The following is a 25299-nucleotide window of genomic DNA, read 5'->3' on the forward strand; positions in this document are numbered from 1 at the left end:
GGTGACTAGTCATTGAGAGCTAGTGAACAATTCTGGGAAAGATACTGAGGGAGAGAGGAAGAAAGAGGCAGAGAGAGAAGGGAAGGGAAGGAGAAAGAAAGGGAGGGGGTAAAAGAGGAAGGGGAGAGAGCGAGAGGGAGAGGGAGGAGGAGAAGGAGGGGTAGATAGAAAGGGAGAGGAAGGGAGGGAGAAAGAGAGAGGGAGAGAGGGAGAGAGAGAGAGAGAGAGAGAGAGAGAGAGAGAGAGAGAGAGAGAGAGAGAGGGAGAGAGAGAGAAGAGAGAGAGAGGAGAGAGAGAGAGAGAGAGAGAGAAGAGAGAGAGAGAGAGAGAAGAGAGAGAGAGAGAGAGCGCCTATGTGATGAGCAATAGCTGAGGACCTTACAGTTGCTGCTAACTGCCCTGGTGTGTGTGTGTGTGTGTGTGTGTGTGTGAGTGAGTGAGAGAGAGAGAGAGAGAGAGAGAGAGAGAGAGAGAGAGAGAGAGAAGCAGAAAAGAGGTGGAGAGGGGGGAAAATAAGAAAGAGAGAGCAGGAAAGGAAGGAAGGAAGAAGAAGAGGGGAAGGGACAATACAATCATGCTGTGCTGTATGAGAAGAACAAAACAGGTAGAGCTAAAGATTTTTTTTTCCTACTTACTGGTAAGAAATTCCCAGACTATTGGATGTGAGGGGAGAAAAAATCTTTTAACTGCTTCTAGTCTGGACATGATGCTTGCATTTCCTTAACATCTGGCAACTGAATGTTACTTCCCTGCCTTTATTCACGTTTTCTTTACGGTTTGGGTTTAGCGTATGGTCATTGATCGGGAAAAAGCTTGAAAATGTGCTTGGCTGGCGAGAAATAAGAATTCTTTGGGCTACTGACAAATGCTCAGGTTTTTATATCTCTGATTTTGAGGGTGTGCGTGTAGAAAGGTATGATGTGGTCGTGGTGGTGGTGGGGAGAAGAGGTGTCGTGAGAAAAAGAAAATTCTTTATCTTACGTGCAGAATGATAGGGTGCAGAACGTGTGGGGGGCGATTTTTAGTGCTAAATGTGCCTGTTCTGTCATGCAATTCCTTCTGATGTGCAGCCAGAGATGCTTTATTTCTTACATGCATGTATGTGCCTTGGAATGGGGGGCAGGTGTACTTCAAAAAACGAAAACGTGTGAAGGTTTTTTTCTTAAAGAAAAGAACTGTTCTTGTGGGTGACTAAAATATTTTTTTATTGAAGGAAATGATTAATTTACAGAAAAAGCAATTGGACGTGAAGAAGGGGGGGGAGAGCCCTCTTCATGATCTCCTTCATAGTAAGAGCAGTTAGACAACTGTGCACCAGCTGGTCTATCGAGAGGGTGGACCACGCCCCTAGGAGCTTTGAGCTCGGATGGGATGGGAAAGACTAGCCGGGTGTTACCTGTTGGAAACCAGTTTTTTTTCCCCTTTTCTCTTTTTCTTTCTTCTTCTTAAAAAACAAAAAAACAAAAAACAAAAAACCTGGTTCCCTTTGGGTCCTTCTAGGGCTTCCAGGGGCCAGAGACACACCAGGCTAAAGATAATAAGCAGGTGACTCATTTTCATCCGGAAGAGGAACAAATACCAGATTTCCAGCCCCCAGGCTCCCTCCTAACACCCTACCCCCACTTTTTTCTCCCTCCATTTCATATTGCTAACTTATATCTTGAAAGGAATTTAGAAACTTGACAGAGGAAATAAAGAAAAGGACAGTTTACAGGATTCCGCAGTTACCAGCTTATCTGAAACTAGGATTCGAACAATCGTTGGGGCACATAGTGTAGATCTTTTAGGAGGGTTGAGGAGCAAATGTATGCAGGGTGTGTGTGTGTGTGTGTGTGTGTGTGTGTGTGTGTGTGTGTGTGTGTCTGTGAGCGCGCACACAGACACACACACACACACACACACACACACACACACACACATGAAGCCCTGGGCAAAGAAATCCATGTAGAATCATGGCCACGGGGTGGGGGTTGAAAAGAGGATTTGGGCATTCTTCCTGTGCAGGTATTGGATACTTGGCAATTTGTAATCCATTCGCTAAAAATCCAAAAAGGGTGGGGTGGAGGGGAGTGGGCTTGGTGCAGACAGCTAGCGAAGAGCACGTTCAGCTAGCAATGTGGGATGAGGGGTGGAGGCAGAGGTTTATGAAGATGGAAGAGGAAGAGGAAGGCAGACAAGCAGAATGACTGAGCAGTGGGAGGAGAGAGGCAGAGCAGATTCTTAAAAAATAAAAAAAGTAGCAGATTCTGGGGTTTTGTGGGGCCCGATGTGTTCGGGGACGAGCAGTGGGGGTGTGGCCCTTCCTGCAGCACTTCCAGGTGGCTGGTCCGTGGTTCAGGCAATTTCTGCTTCAGATGCACATGCTTTGAGTCAGGATGTTCCTATACTGTTTCCATTTTAATATAGCAAATAAGAAGACACAGGTGACCGGGTTACGCACATTGTCAGAGAGATGAACTAAGGTTGCCTCTCTAGTGAAATAAAATTTAGGAAGGAGGAGCCCTATTTGGGGAAGCCAATGCTTTTCCTTAAAGAAGCTTTAATTTTAGAAAGGAAGCAACGCCAGCTTAAGAGATTGATTCCCACCCTATTTACACACACACACACACACACACACACACACACACACACACACACACACTTTGACAAAGGAAACTAAGCATGGTTTTTTAATAGAACTAAAGGATCACCCTCCTAAAACGAGGCCAGCTGCCATTAGTCAAATCCTTACTGACAGCCTCATATATGGCTTCTCTGATGTGCAAACTGCTGACGCTACACTTATAGACTTGGGAGAGTACATGTAATGTTCATGTATACCCATCCATATGCAATCAGTTTCTTTATGGCTACACGTGTTTAAACGCAAGCAGAAACAGCAGAAATGGGAGAAAATTGTACACACACTTACATAAGATATGTCATATCATATATCTATATAGCCACACGTAGGTACATGCTTTGCAAATATATGCAGCTGGGTCTGAAAAATCTTCACAGGGAATGTGTACCAGTCCTGGGAGTGTTCGATGTACATGCAGCTAGCTCTCAGTAGATTATCACACAGAACAGATGGACCTACTGTAATAAGGGTGTGGGCTCACTGGGACACTGAGTGGCATTTGTATTATATGAGTGGTTCAAAAAGTGGAAAGCAGGCTTCCCACTTGTGGGTGAAGTGATCCTAGAACGTCAAGGGCAGAAGCTGATGGCTTCTATCCTTTCCCAGCCATCTTTTCATCATCATTGCCATTAGTAGGGAAAAAAAAATCCTAGCAAGATCCAGCTAAGGTCTCAACTCTGCCACACCCATGAAATCCAACAGAGCAGTGTGGGAGGGGGTGGAGGAGGGCTTTGCGCTTCCTTCCTCTTCCGCATGAGAAGCAAAAAAAAAAAAAGCTACCACATATTTCCAAGTTGCAGTTTACTGAAAATAAGTGGGAAGCCAGCATTAATGAACTATTTCAGCAAATAGCTTTCGGTAGGTCTTGCTGTGTCAGGAGCCTGGGAAGAGAAAAAAAAGGTGGAGAAAGATGTGGAGAATGGAGAAGGGATGGAGTGAAGGAGTAGGAGGAGAAGGAGGAAAAATTAATGACTAGCTGGCATTTTATTGCTTTAAGATATTAAAATGTCTTGGGCCTCATTTGATATAGCTTAATTAAGTGCACATGGAAGACACTGAAAAACTTGCAAGGTGTGTTAGTATGTAAAGAAGCAGGCAAGACACAAGAGATGTGGGTGTTTCCTTTTGTTTAAAAGAAAAAGCACTTAGCTTTAGCCAAAGTGAAAAGAGCCATATTGTATGCTGGGACCTCCTTGACCAGGGAGTATGGATGAGGTTTAGAATCCTCATTTTACTGGTTTCTCTTTTGCAAGGTTTGAACGGATTAGAAATAATGTTCTTATCCCTTGGTTCCAGGAGATTCCTTCTAGTGGTGAATTGGATGCTTCCTAAATTTTATATCAGTAAGCCACACCCAATAACTTCCTGCAATAATTAAATGTAGGCAACTCTCCTTAATGCAACAGAAGGTATATTTTAAAAGATGTTTCAGGCAACCATTCAGATGTGCAAATTTAAACAGGAGAAGAAATAGGGAGACAGTTTTCTTCCAAATATCTTCGCAAAGAAGCTCAGAAAATTGTAATGAATCTAAGCATGTATTCATTTTCTGGTGAATTTATTCTGCAACCTAGCTCAAGGCTAGAGAGTGAGCATATAAAAAGCATTTTTTTTCACCTCTTGAGGCCTTAGTTTCTTCATTTCTATATGGAAGGGGTCAGCCTAGATACTTTCCAAGGTCTCTTGGTTCTAACATTGTGTGAGTCAGTATACTGTAACTACAGAATTAATTCTTTTTCTTGCTGATTTGGCACAATTACAGAGATCTTTTCATGTTTCATTCTAAAGGGCATCACTGATAGGGAGAATGATGTAGGGTCTCTTTTGCTGTGCAGTGAAATCAAGAATATACCTGTATTTCTCTGAATAATGCTACATGTCTCAAGAGTTTTACCTGATTCCAGATGAAGGGTTCTTAGTTCCTTATCCAATTATAAAAATGTATCTGTTCATTAGGTGCTCCTTTCCATCTGGAGGGAGCATATAAACCCTATAGGCTTACTTCTAGCCAGTAATCAGAAGAAATGTATAATTAATAGCCATCCCAAGACAAGATTCTGTGTTTAATCATTCCCTCATTCTAATCATGGGATCATAGATTTAGAGTTGAAGAGAACCATAGAAATTATCCAGTCATTTTACAGACAAGGAAATTGAATCCCAGAGATTTGGGCTTTATCATGGTATAGAGATGAACTTGGGTTGTTAATGACTATGCCTTCAAAGTATGTTCTCTAATAGGTTCTTCTGTGCTGGAAAAGTTTGAATGAATTGTCTCACCATCATTGGCAGACAATCAGCCTAGTTAAGTTCTGAAAGGTTCTTTACTGGAAAATTAGGTATTAGGTATTGAATATTTTGGCCATAATAATTCATCAAGACCATTTACTAAGGCACAAACAATGTGACATTGTCTATAGAGAGAACCAATGGAATCAAGAATCATTGAAATACTTACTGAATTAAAAGATGGTAGTAAATGTCATCTCTGTCTTAGTAATTGTATATATGTGTATTTGCCCTCCTATTTTTGAAATGTGTCCTTGACCTAGAGTTACCATCTTTTCAATGTAATCCGGTAGTTCATCTAAGAACCAAAGACATCTGATCCTTGAATTGATTTGAACTTTGGGCAGACTATCAGGATTATGAATCCTTCTTTAGGATGTGAAGTGGATCAACTCATCAGAAATTGAGTGGTTGTAGTAGGAGAGGAATTCCCTTCCTACTTTACTGACTAAGGTAGGAGGATGTCCAAGATGATAGGTTTCATAGCGTTAGACGGGAAAGGAACTTTCAAGGAAATTGAGTCCAAATCCTTTATTTGACACATGAGAGAACTGAAACCTGGAAAGATTAAACACATTGCTCAGGGTCACATCACTAAGAAGGGTCTGAGATAGGATTCAAACTCAGGTCTTCCTAACTCCCACTTCAGTACTCTATCTACAGCATCACCTAGCTGCCTTATTGTTACCACTGATAGATAGTTCAAGTAAGGATAACTGAATGAACACTGGCTGTGAAGTCAGACTACCCAGGCCATGCTTTCTGTGTGACTTTGAGCAAATCTTTCTCCTCTCTGTCCTTGGTTTCTTAATCTGTAAAAGGAAAAGGTTAGGTTAGATGATCTTTAGAGTTCTGTAAGGCTCTAAAGCTATCATCCTTTTTCCTTATAACTTAATTTGAAGATAGATTTAGAGAAGAACAGAATTTTATGGCTGAAAGATATGAATCCCACAGTCTGGGATTTTTAATAATCCTGATTACAAAATGGCTTCCCAACTTTCATTATACCTGTGAAATTTCTTTCTTTTAAAACTTTTGGTGGCACATTGACACTTACCATTTTGTGCCTCTTGCTCTTCCCTCTGACATTTACCTTCCCTCTTTTGCTGCAACGTTTCCATTCCCTTACATTGACTATGTGAAGAGTGCTTAAAGACCCAATATACATTCTGGATGGCCTATACTTAGGTGCTTCAGTTCATAAAGATGCTTGAGCACAAATTAGAATTCTTTACAAGTAACCACTAATCAGCCAACCACGTAACAACAATACACAAAAGAAAAAAATAGTAAATAGAAGTAAATTCATGGAGGATCTTTGCCATCCCATTTGAAGCTTGAATAGGCTGAAGAGCATTAGACATTCAAGTAGAACTAGTCTAGTCAAAAGTAGGACGGCCTGCAACCCTAGCTTTAATAAAGAATTCCCCTCACCTAGATGTATCAAAGGAGTGTGCTGAAGTCAACTCTTATCTGAACCAGGGAGTTGATTGTTAAATTTTCATTGTGGTCATTTATACCCCAGAAATCAGCAAACACTACAAAGCAGAGCTTGAGGTTTATTGTTTTGTGATTATCTAGACTTAAGAAAATTATGGAGAAAATGGGAATAATTCAGATTACATTTATAGTGTGCCATGGATACATTCCGCTTCTCCTCCTCCCCCTTCCCCCTACCAGAAAGCCAGTTGTTGAACAATTACCAGTACACCTTTGTAAGTATTGTATATACTTCTTCCCATTGGGATGACATGTATTTAACAACCTGAAGTCCCTCTGGTACAAAAGAAGATATTAGGAATCTTAAATTTTCCCTTCTATTAAGTGTATATTTGAGTGTGTCATACCTGTTATTTAAAGGTAGAGTCAGTCCTTCACTTAGAAGTGAATCTCTGAGCCAACTACAGTTTTTTCAAGATTGACTAGCCTTCCTGACATTCTCATGCTAAATTCCTACTCTTCCTCCAAAGTTTTTCACTGCCCAGTTCTTTCTCTTTAAAATATTCCTGTTCTCTTCTCTTCTCTGTATTCTCTCTCCACTCCCCCCACCCTCAACAAATTAAATTGTTAAACCACATTTGGGATTTGGAAGCTTACTGCAGGTATGACCTTAGACAAATCTTTAATTATTCTGGGCCTTGATTTCTCCATCTGCAAAATTAGAGGGCTGGACTAGATGAGGTCTCTTTCAGCTCTTGAGTTCTGATCTTATGATCCTAGAATCCATGATTTCCTTGGTCTAGGTACCCCTTCCACTGATGCAGATTTCAACTCCTCTTTTATCTTAGTGTACTCTCTACTATCTTCTTGAATTTCTATAGCTGAAGTAATTTATCACCTGGTGGCCAAAATTCAGGTGATGATGACTAGTATTTATATGGCATGTTAAGCTAGTCATATGTTAATTTTTTATGTAACATATGTTACAATTTTGCTAGAATAATCCTGGGATTTGGGGCCCCAGAAAATGGGCCCCTTGCCCCTTTCCACCTTGGTAGGGTCTATCAGAATAGTCTCTGATTTTTTATTCCATTTGTTTAAAGGCATTCCTTCCACTAATGTAGATTGCAATCCCTCTATACCTTTGTGAATCAGAATTTACTGTGGCCTCCAAAAATCAATACCTGCCCAACCTTCCAGTAATAAACCTTTCAACTCAGCTAGCCTGGTCCTCTGCCTGTGGCTGACTCATAGTAAACTATCTTTAGTTGGCCAGAGCTGAAATAATTCATAACTTAATGACCAGACTTCTGGTGATGAACCTATTCCAAACTTTTTGAGAATGGTTCTGGGGTGTTATATCTAACTGAAGATTTTGCATAGTGGTAGACTCTACCAAACCACTTAGCATTGTCTTGAGTATCCAGTGTTACCTCCACCCCATGATGAGATATTGAAATAGCAAAAGTTAGAACTATCTTAAAGTGAAATAGACTGTCTTAGAAGGTAGCATGCCTCTTCATTGGCAAGTTTTAATCAGAATCTAGATGACCACTTAACAGGTAGGATGTTGGAAAGATTTTTTTTTTCAGGTATGGATTGGACTCAGAGATAATTATAATGAATTAAACTTGGGTTCAAAAAATCAACTTCACAAGTTCATGATGGGAAAGGTACAAGTTGCACTTTGAAAAAAAACTCAAGGGTTTTGGGGAGTTAGTAACAGTAAACTATGGTATGACAGTGAATAAAGCTACCCTCATCCTGGAATTTATTTCAAGATGTATACTTCTGGGGATACAGGAATGGTAATCATGCTATTCTTTGCCCTATTCTCACTGTACCTAGAGGGCTGTGCTCAGTTCTGCCACCACTTTTGTTGCTGTTGTGGTTGTTGAGTTGAGTTGTTCAGTCACCCAGCTTGTTTGGGGCTTTCTTGGGAAAGATACTGGAGTGGTTTGCCCTTTCCTTCTCCAGCTCATTTTATAAATGAGAAAACTGAGACAAACAGGGTTAGGTGACTTGCCCACTGTCACACAGACAGTAAGCCCTGATTTGAACTCAGGTCTTCCTGACTTCAGGGTGGTGCTTTATTCACTGTACCACCTAGCAGCCCATTTTAGTAAGGACATTGATAAAATGAAGTCTTGAAAAGAAATTCATGCTATATAAAGATCAATGGAAGGAACTGGGGAGGTTTAAGCTTGAAGAAGAGGAGATGTTGTAGTGAGTTTCAAGTATTTAGAGAGTTGCAGTTGGGAAAATTGGTTAGACTTGTTCATTTTGGCACAGTGGATAGATAACTAGACTGCGAGTCAAGAGTCAAGAAGAATTAATCTCTCAGTGCTCCCACGAACATTTTTAAGGCTATAGATCGCAGAGAATGTATCATCTCAGGTGAAAGAATTTTCTCATTAACAAGTTCTTTACATCAATGAAATAACAAATCTAGTCCCTCTCCTCCTCAGTTTAGCCCTAAAGGGAAGAATTAAGATTAATGGGTAGAAATTAGAAATAGGTGAATTTAGGCTTGTTGAAGGAAAAAAAAACCTTCCAAAAGTGATATGTTTAAAAAAGAAACAGCTTGCATCAGGAGATAATGGATTCTCCCTTGTTGGGTTTCTTCAGGTGAAGGATGGCAGACCACTCATCAAGTATGTTGTAGAAATGATTCTTCAAGTACTGGCTGGACTAGAAGGCAGCTGAAGTCTCTTCCAACTTTGGCATTCTGTTATTTCATGCCTCTGTTTCTGAGGTCCCTGCCTACCCTTAAATTCTGTGATTCTTCCTCAAGTAGAACTTTGTAGAAGGATTTAATAAATTAATCCCTCTTAATGCTAATGTGCTATTGGAATAGGACCAATGGAGAGATGGAACCTTCTGGGGTCAATGTACTTTACCCTTAAGTAATTTTAATTGCGGTAACTTCTATGAGGTCAAAAGGGAGCATTCTCCATGGCATGCCAGTAAGGAAGATGTGTTGGGACAGAAGAGGTCTTCCAGTGTCATTCATCTGCCTTTTTAGAACCAGTTGTGTTCAAAGACTTCTGTATCATCATAGGTATTCAATGATATCTTCTTGTTGGAAGTTACTCTTAAATTACCCTCCATCTCATTTGAGTTTCTGTGGTTCGTGCTAGGACAGGATAGAGTTTTAGGTCAAGTCCTAGTACTACCAAATTTGGATTTTGCCTTGTTCTAAGAATTCATTTTCCTTAACATGGACTTAGCACATTGGGAGTTCTGAGTGTTTGCTAGGCTTATAATCATTGAATAGCTGTGATTTTGTTTTCCTATAACCCTAAAGTCCATTCACAAATTAAACCATCAGCTCCTTGGGGTCAGGGACTACATCTTACTCACTCACATGTCTTGATGAACACCTTGCACACAGGAAGAGCTCATTGTTCATTGAATGAATGAATTCAAGCATAGTTGATTTAATAAGGCATATAAGTGCTTATATAGACTAGAAATATTGAGTGATAACAACAATTAATTTGAAGGGATTAGAAAGAAACTTGTGGTCATAGGACAATCTTTTTTCCCCTCTTTTTTGATTATGCATGCAACTAATGATCAGGAAACACAAATCAACCATAGCTCTAGCCATAGTTACATACACATATATGCATATGTACTTATATATATGAACACACACTTACAAACATATATATGTACATGTGAATGTATATACTATATTCCATAGAAATTCTAAATATAATAATAATGCATATCTATATAAATTATAGAAATACAAACTTTATACATACATATGTCCTATCCCATATCTGATCATGGCACGGAGATGACCCTCTGGTAGGTCTTGCCAACTAATAATGCTAGGAGTTAGTAGTCTAGTGAAAAATCAAATCTTTTCCTTCTTTGACATTGTGTGTAAGATACCTGTCAACTCAACTCTTGTGATTATTCCTCAAGTATAATTTTGTGGAAGGATTTAATCAATTAATCCCTCTCAATCGTTGGTCTTACCAACCAAGAACCCTTCAATAGGAGTCTAATGAAAAACTTTATGTCTTTTGCTTGAACTAAGTTCAAGAAAGCTCATCTCTAGGTTAGTCACATGGTGATGCAACAACTCTCAGTGATCATCTAAAAGTCTGTAGAGGGGTTGAGACTTCCTCCTCAAAGACAGAGCTGCAATTTATAATCCCAGAAAGATTCCTGGATCTCTCAGTAGTTAAGTAACATGGTCATATAGCTCACAAGTGTTACAGTAAAGGCATGAGTCCAGATCTTCATGACTTTAAAGTGAACCCACTTCAGCATACTACTCTCCTTCCCACTCCCCCTGACACACATGTAGTCACGTGTGAGTCTACCTACTGTGCACATTCTAGTGCTCTTATATTCACTCAAGATGTATGATGAGCAAGTTTGTACCTTCAGTGGAATTCAGTTTCGCCTTTGCTCCATTCCTATTTTCTTCCAGTCTGAACTGTCTTGCTAACATAGTCTGCCTATGGTTATCTGCATCTCTGAAGGCAGAGATTAGTTCCTTTTTGTCTCTGTATCGCTGGAGCCCAGCACAGTGTCTTATTTGTTGTTTCTCGCTTCAGCCATATCTAAGTCTTGGTGACCCTATTTGGGGTTTTCTTAGCACGAATACTAGAATCGTTTGCCATTTCCTTCCCTACTTCATTTTACAGATGAGGAAACTGAGGCAAACAGGGTCTGGTACATAGTTATAAGAAGAGCTTAAGAAATTCTCCCTCCCTTTCTGCACATTTTCAGCTCCCTTTTGCATGTTGTCTTTTGTTAGTAGAATGTAAACTCCTTTAAGTCAGAGACTCTTTCTTTTTGCATACATTTGTATTCCCATAGCTTTGCATAGTGCCTAGAACATTTGTTGCTGTTGAATCATTTTAAGTCATATCTGACTCTTCATGACTCCTTCAGGGGTTTTCTTGGCAAAGATACTGGAATAGTTTGCTGTTTCCTTGTCCAGCTCATTTTACCAATGAGGAAATGGAAGCAATCACAGTTAAGTGACTTGCCCAGGATCTGAAGCCAGATTTGAACTCAGGAAGATGTCTTCCTGACTCCAGGCCTAACACCCTATCCACTGAGCCCCCTAGCTGCTCTGCCTAAAACATGGTAAATGCTTGATGAATGCATCTTGCCTTGCCTTATTGATTAAATCCTGCTATCGGTAGAATGCCTATCCTTTTTGTCCCCAGCATGTCAATCTGTTTAAAGGTAGTAATAACTACAGGTCCCTTCTGTCACTTTTGGGAAGAAGAATAAGGAAAAAGGTCTATGAGAAGCTTCACTGGCAGTTAGTCTAACTGCAAAGGGATAAGAACTATGACGTTATTATTGCTCATTTGAGAGTGTGTTGTTTGTCCATAACTTTTCTTTTTTCATTTACAAGGGCTCCTAGGACCAGTTTCCTCAAAAGGATTATGGTATATGGGGTATGAAATTTAGCTCCTTGTGAGTGGTATCACAGAAATGGTATTCCTTAACATTAGTCATCTTATTCTGAATGTTCTTGAATTAATTCCAGTGATAATCACCATATTTCTCTATTTTTAGAAGGCTGGCACATCCCAAAATATTGAGCTGTTATCTCCATATGCACCAGTTTTCTCTAAATGTAGGACTTTGGGTAATTATCCTTTCCAGCCACTATTTGTAATCCCAGTTCCAATAAATAATGACTCAGAAATGTCATCTTTCTGTGAAAATTTGAAAGATCATTTTGTATATATATATATATATATATATATATATTTATTTATGTATATGTATATGTATGTATATATATATATATATATATATATCTCACCATTAATAGTTCATATAATGACTATGTTGCACAGACTAGAAAAGGAAAAGAAGACAAAAATGAAAGATCTTCAGAGTGTTAAAGACTCACATGGGAAAATTAAAGGAATTTGCTGCTTTTTCAGAAGGTACCTGAACCTCATGAATCAGCAAAACAAGGAAATGGGGGAGGGTAAAAAAGAGGGAAGAGCATCTGGAGGTGACAGAATGCTCATTTTCTTTGCAGTCAGCCCAGTTTCTACTTGTGATCTTGAGAAATACCACACCCTCTTTTCCAAAGGGGAAAGTACCAGGCACTGTGCTTAACACAAGAGACAAAAAGACAAAAATGAAACAATTCTTGTTCTCAAAGAGCTATATGGGGCAGATGGTTTTTAGCAAGAGAGGGCATTTTGGAAGCAACTAGGGGAGAAGCAAACATGAAACATGGTCTCATTGAAAGTACAGACTTGCTGGTCAAATCTCATGAGTGCATATAACCTGAATAGAATATGCACAAATAAGCCAATCACATTGACACTGAGGTAATTGTAGCTTATGCATAAACTTACTCTGCCTACCAGTTTCCATTATATATGGTAGAGGAGTAAACCTAGCTGCTTAAAATATAAAAATCCTCATTTATAAGACAGGTTTAGAAGATAATTACAGAATGATTCACTTATAAAAATTCACTGCAGGGCTCCTTTAAATAGGAAGCTCTTTATTTACAAAATAAAAATCAATTTACATATAGCTTTTTAGGAACTTATTGATTTTGTTAAGTGCTTACACCTATATTATTTCTTATTTGCCACTCTTAGTTCCTATAGAGTACCACTGGGATTATAAATGGTTAGGAGAATAAGCACTAATCCTTTTCCTACTCTTCAGTACACAATGTATTTCCAAAGTTTGTTCCCCCCCAATTTGTTAATTTTAAAGGGAGAGAAGATAATAGCAATAGTTTGAAGTGTTTTACACACACACACGCACACACACACACACACACACACACACACACATATATATATATATATATATACATATATATTATTTCCTATAGTAGAATGTGAGCTTTTTTTTTTTTGAGGATAGGGACTGTTTTCACTTTTTCTTTCTATTCCCAGCCATTAGCACAGTAACTACTGGTACATAGGAAGTGCTGCAAAAGTACTCATGGGATTGATTTTTTTCTTTTTCTTTGAGACTTCAATACTCTAACTTAATAATTAAGAAAAGAAAAAGAAACATATAAACTTAAATATTGAAACTTAAGTACCAAATAAGAAAAGAAAAAACAAACATGTCATGTGCACAGTAGGACATAATGGAGAATTAAAAATATATAATAATAAATTTCTCATGGATTGATTTTTATAGAGTTTTAGAATTATAAAGGACTTAACCACCATGATCTCATTTTGTGTTAGACTTTGTGAGAGAAGCAGAGAAAAATTATTCCCAATTTACAAATAAAGAAACTGAGGCCCAGAGAGGTTGTAACTTGCTCCAGGTTACACATCCAGTTGGAGGTGCAGGGAGAATGAGATTTAAGTATTGGTCCTGTGATTCTTTCCAGAAGAGCTCTCTATTCATTGCTCTTTTCACTAGACCACCCCATGAAAAAGAATTCTGAGATTTTATATGTAACTGATCATAAGCCCCTCATTTCATCCATAGTTAGGAGCTTGATGACCCTTTTTCTACTGCCTATTGAGGCTTTACTGGATTACTATTTGTGGAATACAAATATCTCAAAGCATCCTGCTATAGTGCTTTTGAAGATTAGTGATAGGAATTAAGGGTTCAGATCTCTTAGTTACTTTCCAGAGTTTTGCAATTTATCCTCAACTCTTCCATGCACCATAGAGAGAAGAAGATATTTGGAGATTTTCAAGAGTCTTACAAAGAAGCCATGATTTACTATGTGGTAAGGTATGCTGACATTGCAGATTGGTGTTTGGCAATCACTGGAATAAAATCTTGCATGTTAATCCCCTTAATCCATTGCTCCTTAGGGTTCTGAGGACCTTTGATTAAAAGACACAGGATGAGAGCTTTCATTAACTAAGTCAGATTCTGGATTCTGGCCACCAATAGGCATTTTGCTCCAAAGCTATATGGGAAGAAGTCAGCAAAAGACTCAGACCCCAACACTGTCTCCCTTTCATCCCGAGAAATCCATATTATATGTGAGTCTCAGGTAATCTATCATGGAGGAGGAACCTAACAGATGTTTAACAGACACTCAGAATTCTCTATCACTGTTAAATAAAAAATTCTTTAGCTAATGGAAACTGTAGAAGTAAATAATTCCCTTAAATTTTGTTACTGTTGTTGTCCAGTCATTTCTGACTCTTGATGACCTCTTTTGGGGTCTTCTTGGCAAAGATGGAGTGGAAATTGGAGTGGATTGCCAATTCCTTCTCCAGTTCATTTTACAGATGAGGAAACTGAGGCAAACAGAGTTAAGTGACTTGCCCAGGTTCACCCAGCTAGTAAGTGTCTGAGGCTAGATTCCAACTCAGGAAGAATAGTCTTCCTGACTCTAGGCCCAGGGCTTTGTCCATTGCACCACCAAGCTGCCCTTAAAAAATTAGAACACAAAATTCTAGCAAACAGTAGTCACAGATACTTAGGTCATAGCTGGCTCAAATCGCACTTTCTGAGTATCATCTGAATAATGACATATCCAAGAATATAGGACAAAGTCTAAGAATTAAGTTCGTACCCTGAGTCACCTCCATTGCCTCTAATCCAAATTCCACCTCAATCTTAATTTGTTTTTTCATAAGAAATGGCTGTTGCTTTTCTGTGAAGTGAAGATCATGAGTTAATGCCCTCAAATCATTGCTCACATTCATGTTTCCACTATGTGGTTTAGCACAAGTCACTATTTCTTGGCCAGGCTATTGCTTTTTGGCACAAGTAGAGAGTCACAACATTTTGGATCTGAAAGGGACCTCTGAGATCATCTGGTCCAATGCTTTCATTTTACAGATGAAGAAACAGGCCCACCGAGATGAGGTAGTTTGCCCATGGTCACACAGCTAGTTAGTAGCAGAGAGGGGGGTTAGAATCAAGGTCTCCTGGTGGCTGTTAGTGGGTTGTTCTTTCTACTATGCTACAGCTCTTTCTAGTGCTATATGAAATTGATTGCCACATAGCATAAATTTGGGCCTGTTTTATTAAATATACCTTATCAGTTCAATTCCATTCAGTAAACACTTACTAAGTACCTTTGTGCTAGGCACTGTGCCGGGTACTAGGACTACAAAGACAAAAAAATTCAAGCAGGTCCTGCCCTAAAGGAACTTACTTTTTATTAGAGAACTCCATGCACATAGATCGGTTAATGTAAAATAAATACAAAGTAATTGGGAGGAGTGCAGTACTAAAAGCCCCTAGTACAAAGTGTCACTTAAACTCACCCTTGAAGAGACCTAGGAATTATGGGAGTCAGAGGTGGGGAGTGAGGTGTGGGAGAAACATGGAAAGAAGAGATGGAATAAAGGGGCCATCCAGTAGGCAAATTGGGCTGGATACGGAATGTGTGATGGATAGCAATGGAAATTGTTATCAAATTAAACTTTTCATTGGAGTAATCTGTTGGGTAGATTATTACTACCTAATTTTATAGCTTCGAACAATGATGATATTATATCCTGTGAGGTCCAACTAAGGTATGATTGCTGTTGATTGGAAAGAAGACAATTATGGGGAAATGATCCCAACCTTCTTCACCCGTCTGCCCATAAGAACAAATAAATGAGAAGAAGCAAATTTAAGGACACAGTGACATTTGAATTTTTTACTGTTAGACCAGTAAGTCTCAAATGAAATTCTTTCCTCTTCCTTACCCCTTTCATCTCAGTAAGTCCTGTTGGTAACTTCTTTTGTCACATCTCTTACTTGGAATTCATTCTTTTCCATTTCCACAGCTACTCACCTCAGGCTTTTCCCATCTTGCCCTTGAACCAGCACTAGACTTAAAACTACTGCCAGATTGGAAGTGGAGGGGGTTTGAAGAAGATAGTATGGGCCTATGTTTTCATTTTTATGGGGAACTCAATGTTTTGGAAACACTCTCCACTAATTTGTATTAGCAACTCATATCTAACTAACACCTAGATAGTGAAGTAGATAGATTGCCAGAACTGGAGTTAGGAAGGCTCATGTTCCTGACTTCAAATCTGGCTTCAGACACTTAGTAGCTTTATGACTCTGGGCACTTAACTTTGCCTCAGTTTCCTCATCTGTAAGATGAGCAGGAGAAGGAAATGCCACACTGTTCCAATATCTCTGTCAAGAAAACCCCAAGTGGAGTCATGAAGAGTGAGATACAATTAAAAAATGACTGAAGATGAACACAGATAACTTAACAGTCTCTGAAAGTTGCCTATGGTACTGAGAGGCTAGATTGCTTACTCATGGCAATGCAGAAAATATGTCTAACTAGGTCTTCTGAGCTTCCATGGCCCTCTATTCATTATATTATGCTGCCTTCTAAGGTCCCTAAAATAGAACTCTGATCGTGTTTCGACCTTTCTTGAAAATCTCCAATTTCCTCATTGCGTGGACAACCTAAAACAAACTTGGCCAGCCATATAACTGTTAATAAATTATTATGTTGAGTTGAATTGTGCCTTGCCTCCTTATAACTTATATCCATTGGTTCTAGTCCTGACCTGAAGGTCTATCAGAACAAGTCAAAGCCTTTTTTGATAAGAGAAAATATTTGTAAAATGCTTTACAGAGCTCAGCGCACAGTTGGTACTTAACAAATGTTTGTCCCTTCCTTCCTTCCTCCACTTGACAAGCGGTCAAATATTTGAAGACTATTATCATGTTCCTCTGGTTTTATCTCCTATAAGTTAAATATTCATAATTCCTTTAAGCAATCTTTTTAGGCAATTATTGTGAGTGTCTCCATCCCTCTAATCATATTCTTCTCTAAATGTATCCCAAGCTAGGTGCAACATTACAGTTACGATCTGACCAGGACAGGGTCCACTTTGTGACTATCACTTCTCTCTATCTGAACTCTATACCATACGTCTATAATTGCTTTAGTCCTCTTTGCATACCCTATGATCCAAGGACTCTGACCTTCTTGCTGTTTTTCCTACATGACACTTCACCTCTTGATTCCTTGACTTTTCGCTTCCTGTCTTCCATGTCTGTTCTCCCTTCCCCTCTTCCTGGCTCCCCTGGCTTCCTTCTAGACTCAACTCAAATCTCACCTTTAAGAGGCCTTTCCTTTACCCTCCTAACCACCTCCTCCCACTCCCCATTAATAACTTCCAAGATTATTTCTCATTTACACTGTATTTATAAGGTATTCCAAAAATCTTAGTATAGTTTTAAGCAATTAAAGCTTAAAATTACTAAAGCTATTAAAACTTAAAACTGCACTAAAAACTTTTGGGATGGTATTTATATCTCACATGTACATAGGTTATTTTTTTTTTAATATTAGAACGTGATCTTCTGGAGGGCAGTGACCATTTTTGCCTTTATTTGTATTTGCGCTTAGCTTGGTGCATGGCACACATTGGGCACCTGGATGGTGCAGTGGATAGAGTGCTGGGTTTGGAATCAGGAAGACTCCTCTTCCTGAGTTCAAATCCAGGCTCTGACACTAACTGTGCATGTCCTTTCATCCAGCATTACCACTACTAAGTCTATCCCAAAGAGATCATAAAAGAGGGAAAAGGATCCACATGTACAAAAATGCTTATAGCAGCTTTTTTGTGGTGGCAAAAATTGGACATTGAGGGGATGCCCATCAATTGGTGAATGACTGAACAAGTTGCATATGAATGTAATAAAATAATCTTATTCCATGAAAAATGATGAGCAGGAGGATGTCAGAAAAACCTGGAAAGACATATACAAACTGATGAATGAAGTAAGCAGAACCAGGAGAACGTTGTACAAAGTAACAGCAACATTGCACAATGACCAACTTTGAGAGACTTAGCTCTTCTCAGCAATTCAATGATCTAAGACAGTTCCAAAAGACTCATGATGGAAAATGCTATGCACATCCAGAGAAAGAACTGTGGAGTCTGAATGTAGATTGAAGCATACTATTGTCTTTTTTTTTCTTTCTCAAGGTTTTTTGCTTTTGCTCAGATTCTTTTTTCACAACATGACTAATGTGGAAATATGCTTAATATGATTGTACAAGTATAGCTTATATCAGATTGCATGCTGTCTTGGGGAGAGGGAAAATTTAGCATTCAAAATCATATAAAAGTGATCACTGAAAACTGAAAATAAATAAATAAATAAACACACACACACACACACACACACACACATATTGAGAGAGAGAGAGAGAGAGAGAGAGAGAGAGAGAGAGAGAGAGTAAAGAAAGTTTTCCCCATGCTGTACTTGGACAGTTGATTTTTAGTATTTATTTCAGCTGCATTATTTGGTACCTGTCAATTTCTACTGTTATTAATCATTATTTACTGGGGGGCAGCTAGGTGGTGCAGTGGATAAAGTGCCGGCCCTGAAGTCAGGAGGACCTGAGTTCAAATCCTGCCTCAGACCAAACACTTGACACTTACTAGCTGTGTGTCCCTGGGCAAGTCGCTTAACCCCACTTGCCTAAAACCAAAAAAAAAAAATCATTATTTACTTAATCCTTAATACACAGCTAAGAACAGGGCTAAGACCAAGCAATTCTACACCTTACTCAAATAGGGCTCACTGTTCACTAAGATAAAATTCACAACTTTAGAAAAAAATAATGTAATTATTTTCTTCTCCAATGACCTACCATCAAGATCATTCCTGAAGTATTTTTATTTAAAAAAATTTTTTTTCTTACATTTTAAGGTCTGAACTGTCCCTCTCCCTTCCTCTCCACCCTGCACTAGAAAAGGCCATCATCTAATGCAAATATATAAATATATGTAAAACCATACTATACATCTATTTATCATTTCTTTCTCTGGAGATGGATAGCATCTTCCTTCATAGGCTCTTTATAGTTGATTTGAGTATTTATAATACTCAGAATAACTTATTCATTCACAATTATTCTTTGAACAATATTGCTGTTATTGTGTACAACATTCTCTTGGTTCTGCTCATTACGTATTATTTTTTTTAACCTATTCTTCTTCCCTTTTTCATGATTTTGAGTATGGTATATTGGGTTGTATTTTCTAGGTGCTCTTCTTTTCTAGTTAGAAAATTTTTATTTTTAATTTCTTAGCTCTTCTTATGTTTTTCTTTTTCTTTCTTTTTTTGTTACCTATATTACATTGGCATCCATATGTTTTATGATGTGTCTTTGAAACCCTATTACAAAAATGCTGGCTAAAGAGATTGTATTTGGGAATTTCCCCATCCACATATAGAGAACTAAATGACCTCTCAAATCTTTCTGCCTCTAATATTCCCTGATAAAAATGAACAAAAAGGTGGGGAGATTATTCCTGATGGCTGGTCTGCTACAGGAGTAAGAACGAACTCTTCCAATAGGTGTAGACGATAAGAAGTAAGTTCCCAAGATTTTCCTTCCTTCTGAACCCACTCTCTCCTATCTACCTACATACTCTCCCCCTGTATTTATGAGGCTAGTGGTTGATTGTTTTTCAAAAGTAGAAAAGCATAGCTAATAAAGTGGATGGCAGAGTAAGCAGTTGAAAGATCTTGATAGACTAGAATAGAGGGATTGCAGCTAACCTGGTAAGATGTTGTTGTGATAAATGTAAAGTTCCACACTTGGGTTCAAAAACCAACTCTACAATCAAATGATAGGGTTAGAAAGTTCAAGTGGAAAATATCTTGGGTTGTTTACTAGATCTAAAGCTTAATATGAGTCAACAGCATAATGTGAGAACCCAAAGAATTAATGTGAACTTCACCTACATGAATGGAAATATAGTTTCCAAAAGGAAGAAGTGATAACTGCTATTTTTGGCCCTGATCAGACCAACATGTGGAATATTGTGTACAGTATTAGGTGTTATCCATTTGAAAAGGTGCACTATTATGTAGAATAGAGTGAATAGCTTAATGAGCGGTCTTGAAACTCTGAGACACAATGATTAGTTGAAGGAACTGGAGATGCCTGACTTGGAGACGAAAAGACTAGGAAGTAATAAGAGTTGTCTTTAAATATCTGAAGGTTTCTCACATCAAGGAGGAATTCATTTTCTTTTGCTCCAGAGGCAAAGACTAAGACCAATTGTTGAAAGTTATAGGGAGAGAGATTTCAATCCAATATTTGGGGAGAAAATTCTCAATCATTGAAGCTATCCAAAAATAAAATGTGCTGCTTCAGTCAGTATTGCATTGCCTAGCAGCATAGATCAGACACTGGTTGACTTGCTTTGGGGGGGAGGATTACTGGTCAAGTAAAAGGTGGGGGAGATCTGAAATCTTCTAACTTTGAGATTCTTTGGTTCTTTGAGAGTGTAGGCTGAAAGGAAAGGGAGGGCAAAATACCATCACTGTGGCACAAAGCTCCTATTTCATTTCATAATTATGATAGTAGCTTTAACAATGTTATATGTTAAATAGGCTTTTGTGGTCATGCCACAGGGTACTAGTAGTTCAAAGCAAAGGTATTTAATGAAACAATATAGTAAGAAAAGTATTAATAAAATATTCCTGCCTTCAATAAACCAGAGGTCCAATTGGAAATAGGTGTCTAGGAAACATACTTGGAGAAGAAACTCATGCCTCTGAAATTGCAACGCCGCTCATGCCTTCTGGTGCTGTCATTGCAATACTTGCACTGGGCCTGCTTCCAGCTGGTCTCCTGTGGCCATGATTTCACTGGGCAGGAGGTTGTAGAATTTCCCTATTCTTCCAGCTTCTGGCTTCAACTGAGTTGTTAACTTCTCCATATGAAAAAGAGTAAGCTCTGCCATCTCTCTTTTAGCTTAGAGCCCAGAAGCTTTTTTCTATGGCTTTTTTTTTTAAAGACAGATTTCACACATCTAGTAAATGAACTAGAGGGGAGTGGGGTTGGGAACCTTAGCAGATTTTCCCAGCATAAGGGGGGTTTTTCTGTTCACAGGGCCTTGGCTATAAAAGGACATTCTTCACTCAAAGGAGATTTCTTGCCCTAGGAGCTAAGATCTTTAGAAAAATGCAGAACAATTCCAGTTAATTAATGTCTGCAGGTTTAAATCAATTTTATAACTATTTTATAGACTTTTTGCTTACCAAGAAATGAATTTCTATCTGAAATCTTAATTTGACTTGCTGTTGGAAATACTTTGTGAATCTCTACTCAATATGTGTTTGCTAATGTCTACCCAGGCAGCCTTGTTTTAGAAGTTGTCCTTCCAATAATCTGCCAAGGAGGCTCCCTACCTCCAATATTTTCAACCCAATATTCTTTTAGTTTCTCATGCAAAAAGATGAGGGACAAAATACACAGGGACCAAACAATATCCAGAAGCAAATGTCCTGTCCTATCTGACCATGGTCTTGAGTCATATATACATGCCTCTATCTCTATCTCTGTTTATATATCTATCTCTGTATCCCTCCCCCCACTCACTCACTCTTTATCATCTCTATCTATGTAGGTATATATATTATTATATCTTTATGTATAGATAGATGCAGATCTGAATAGATATCTATATAGGGATGGAAGTATCTATTTAGAGAGATATTGAGATATGTATATCTAGGGAGACATATCTATATACATATGTGCAGATATACACACACATCTATTAAAGCTTAAAATGGCATTAAAACTTTTGGAACACTCTGCATGTCTTATCTCTATCCCCTCACTTCATATAAGAAAAAAAATATTCCTGGGGACCTCAGTATATTTTATTCCACATTTTTGTACCTAATGCCTAACACAGTACACTTAACAATATTTGTTGAATGTTATTGAATTGGATTTGGTTATTTCTGTGGAGAAATGTATTCTGAGTTCTCAATAATAAATTTACAAATGCATTTGGAATGTACTCTGTCTTTTCTAATCATTAACTATCCTGGAATTCCCAAATCTTGACGATGAACGGGGTTGAACTCCAAGAAGACCCATTTCTTCCTTAAGGATTTCAAGTAGATGAACATTAAAGAAGAGATGAAACTTATTTCAAATGAAAAAAAAATGAGTCACTTTTCTTGGTTGTGCATTTGTTATTTCAGTGATTATGTGGGAAGCAAAGGCACAGAAGTGATTCTGCATAGCTGAGTAAGTAAAGAAGCAAAAGTCTTCACAATGCAGAAAGGGCTGGATTGGAGGCAAAAGAATCTGACAAGTGAATAACAATCCCAAGTGGAGCCACTTGATGTCACAGGATTTGAAGGAAGGTCACTCTTTTATCCTACTCATCTGGCTTTCTACTTTTCATTTTCCTCAAGTCTTCCCATAATTCAGTAGAGAAACTCCAAAAACAAACAAACAAACAAAAAACTTCAAAGAGATTGTGATAATAATTGTGCTTCATTGTTTGCAAAACACTTCACTTAGATTATCTTACTTGGGCTTCATATTAACCTTCTGTGGAATGCCCCACAGGTATTATTACTCCTGTTTTACAGAGGAGGAAAGTGATGGTCCAAAAGGCCACATACTTAGTTCTAGTCACAGTTAGTGAGTGATAGAGACAAAACTGATCCCAGCATTTCCTTACTGCAAAGTAGGCATTCTGTCCAGCATGCCATGCTTCCTCTGCTTGCAACTCTTGGCAAGACCCAGGATTAATCTGTTGAACTGGCACACACTTAAAGAGTCTAGGCCATACCAAATTTTCATGCCCCAGGAATCATTAACTTCTTGAACCAGTCCTCAAATCTGAGGGAGTCTTCTTAATTTAGGGCATTTGTTTAACCCAGAGCTTACCATTCTAACAGTAATGAGCCTTTCAGTATAAATGTCATTGGAGAAGCAAGACTAAAAGAATGTCAAAACTACTTGCCATCCCATGTAAATACTTTACCCTTTTTTCCATTGTACCAAAGCATGTTCTGCTTTCACAATCTTGTTTAAGGCTCCTCCATGAAGACTTAGTTGACTAATCCCGCCTTGCTCCAATCATTGCCATCACAACAAGAACCTATTACCCCTTCTACCTTTTTAGACTTTTCATATCCTTAATTTTCTTCCCTCTTTCTTCTCCTTTTCTTTCCTTCTCTTCCTCCCTTCCTCTTTTTCTTCCTTTCCCTCTTTTTCTTTCCCTCTCTTTCCTTTTCCTCATTTCTTTTCTTTCCTTCCTTCCTTCCTTCCTTCCTTCCTTCCTTCCTTCCTTCCTTCCTTCCTTCCTTCCTTCCTTCTTTCCTTCTTTCCTTCTTTTCTTCATAGGGATTCTGAGTGGAGCTATAGAGAAAAGCCTTAACAGAATGACAATGGTGGGGGCTAACTCCCAGGGTAGCCATCTGGTGATTGAGGCAAAGGTCCCTGGAATCCAAGCAACTCTAATTATTATAGAGGAGTGGTGCACATATGAGAATCCCACTCTCCAAACAAGTGGTAACTCAGCTCTGCCCCAAGGCTCACTGGAAATGTTGAGCAGTTTATTTCCCCAGGGTGGAGTGGGGGTGACTCTAGAAAGCAATTTGTTACTGAATAGGTGGCCATTGTCACAGAGGAAGAGTGGCAGATTTACTGTAGGAATACATACAAAAATATAAGTTCTTGATCTGAAAATAAGCTAACCATATCTCCTAATATCCTGTCATACTTGATATTCTATTAGCAGATTCTCAGTTTTTCAGGTGTTGTGTAGGTTTCAATGCAGGCAGGATTGGTTAGCCAGAGAGGGAGGAAATGAAAGCACTATCATAAGATTTCTGCATATTATATCCTCTAGGTATTATCTGCAACACCTGTTCTTTCAATCTTGCTCAGCGTATTACCTCCATACCTCATACCTGGGAACATCCATATGTAGAACTCAGAATTGAGTATGTGTCTAAAAGGCATTCCTAGACTATTGGTACTTTTTCTTCCTCCCATCTCTCAAGATCCCATTCTTCTTCCCTTATGACCCAGCCACCTGCTAGGACCTACTCCCTTAATCTGAGCATCAGGACCCTTTATGTTTTTCATCTGGGAGACACTGGACATGCAGTGGATTAGAGAATAGAAGCGAAGGAGGTGTTTGTTTGTCTAACAAAACCGAAACCCTATTTAATTCTCTTTATGAGTTTTAATTGTTTAAATATTTGGGGAGGACTTTCTTACTGTGGTAAATTTATATTCATTAAGTTGTCAAATGCGGCTTTATTATTTATTTATTGCTGGAGCTCTTCTAACCGGGAAATGCTCATTTTTTGCCACTGGCACAATTTGGCTTTGACTGATTATTTTATTTTACCTTGAAGTCTCTGGATGGGACAATCACTGTGATGAATGGGTGACAGTGGGAGGTGTCAGGATGTTGATTGAGAAACAATAACAAACATACATAAGACTGAGATTGTGAGACAATCTAAGGCTGACTGAGAGAGAGAGAGAGAGAGAGAGAGAGAGAGAGAGAGAGAGAGAGAGAGAATCCATGGTGTTATCTCATTTATATTCCTTGTCAATTTTCTCAGAACCATTAGCCCTGAAGGGATCTTAAGAGGTTATTTAGATTCCCCTACTACCTATGGGCAAGAATGCAACTAAACTAAACCCAATGTCATTTTACCTATACAGAGGTCCTCCACTTTGCAAAAACATTCCAAGATAAAAACAATAAGATCTTAGATTTAGAGCTGAGAGGGACCTTTGAGGCCATTCAGTCCAACATCACATTCAACAGATAAGGAAACTGAGTCACAGAGTGTTTAAGTGACTTTCCCAACCTCATATAGGTTCTAAGTTGGCAGAACTGGGATTCAAACCAAGGTCTTCTAACTTTAAATCCAGCGTTTTTTATACCGTACCAAATGATGAGGCTTGAAGTCCCAAGGCATAAAATAAATGTACTTTACAGCTTCTGTACTTCCTGTGATTCTTCATAGTTGTGGTTAGACATAGGGTTTTGTGGTTGCATTTCTAAGTGCAATTACTTTAAAGTAGATTTATTTTTGAAAAGAAAATATTTTCAAGATATAGTCTCAGCTCAATATAAGAAGCAATTTGATTTGTGGGAAGTGAAAAACAAACCATTAGAATGGTTAATGTCATAGTGCCAAGCTTTGGCCTCAATAACCTTGGTGGC

General features: G+C 38.5%; 1 protein-coding gene across 1 annotated transcript in view; it reads left to right on the forward strand.

Annotated features, from left to right (window-relative positions):
* The first annotated feature begins 336 nt into the window (after window positions 1-336).
* Window positions 337-25299, forward strand: part of GAP43 (growth associated protein 43) — a 130574-nt gene continuing 105611 nt past the window's right edge. Inside the window, exon 1 of the mRNA XM_021007194.2 lies at window positions 337-604. Within this exon, the coding sequence (XP_020862853.1) occupies window positions 575-604 (30 nt within the window). The 5' untranslated portion in view covers window positions 337-574. The remainder of the gene's footprint in view (window positions 605-25299) is intronic.

This window comes from Phascolarctos cinereus, unplaced genomic scaffold (assembly GCF_003287225.1).
Source record: "Phascolarctos cinereus isolate Bilbo 61053 unplaced genomic scaffold, phaCin_HiC Scaffold_726;HRSCAF=1367, whole genome shotgun sequence".
In the NCBI taxonomy this organism is placed as follows: Eukaryota; Metazoa; Chordata; class Mammalia; order Diprotodontia; family Phascolarctidae; genus Phascolarctos; species Phascolarctos cinereus.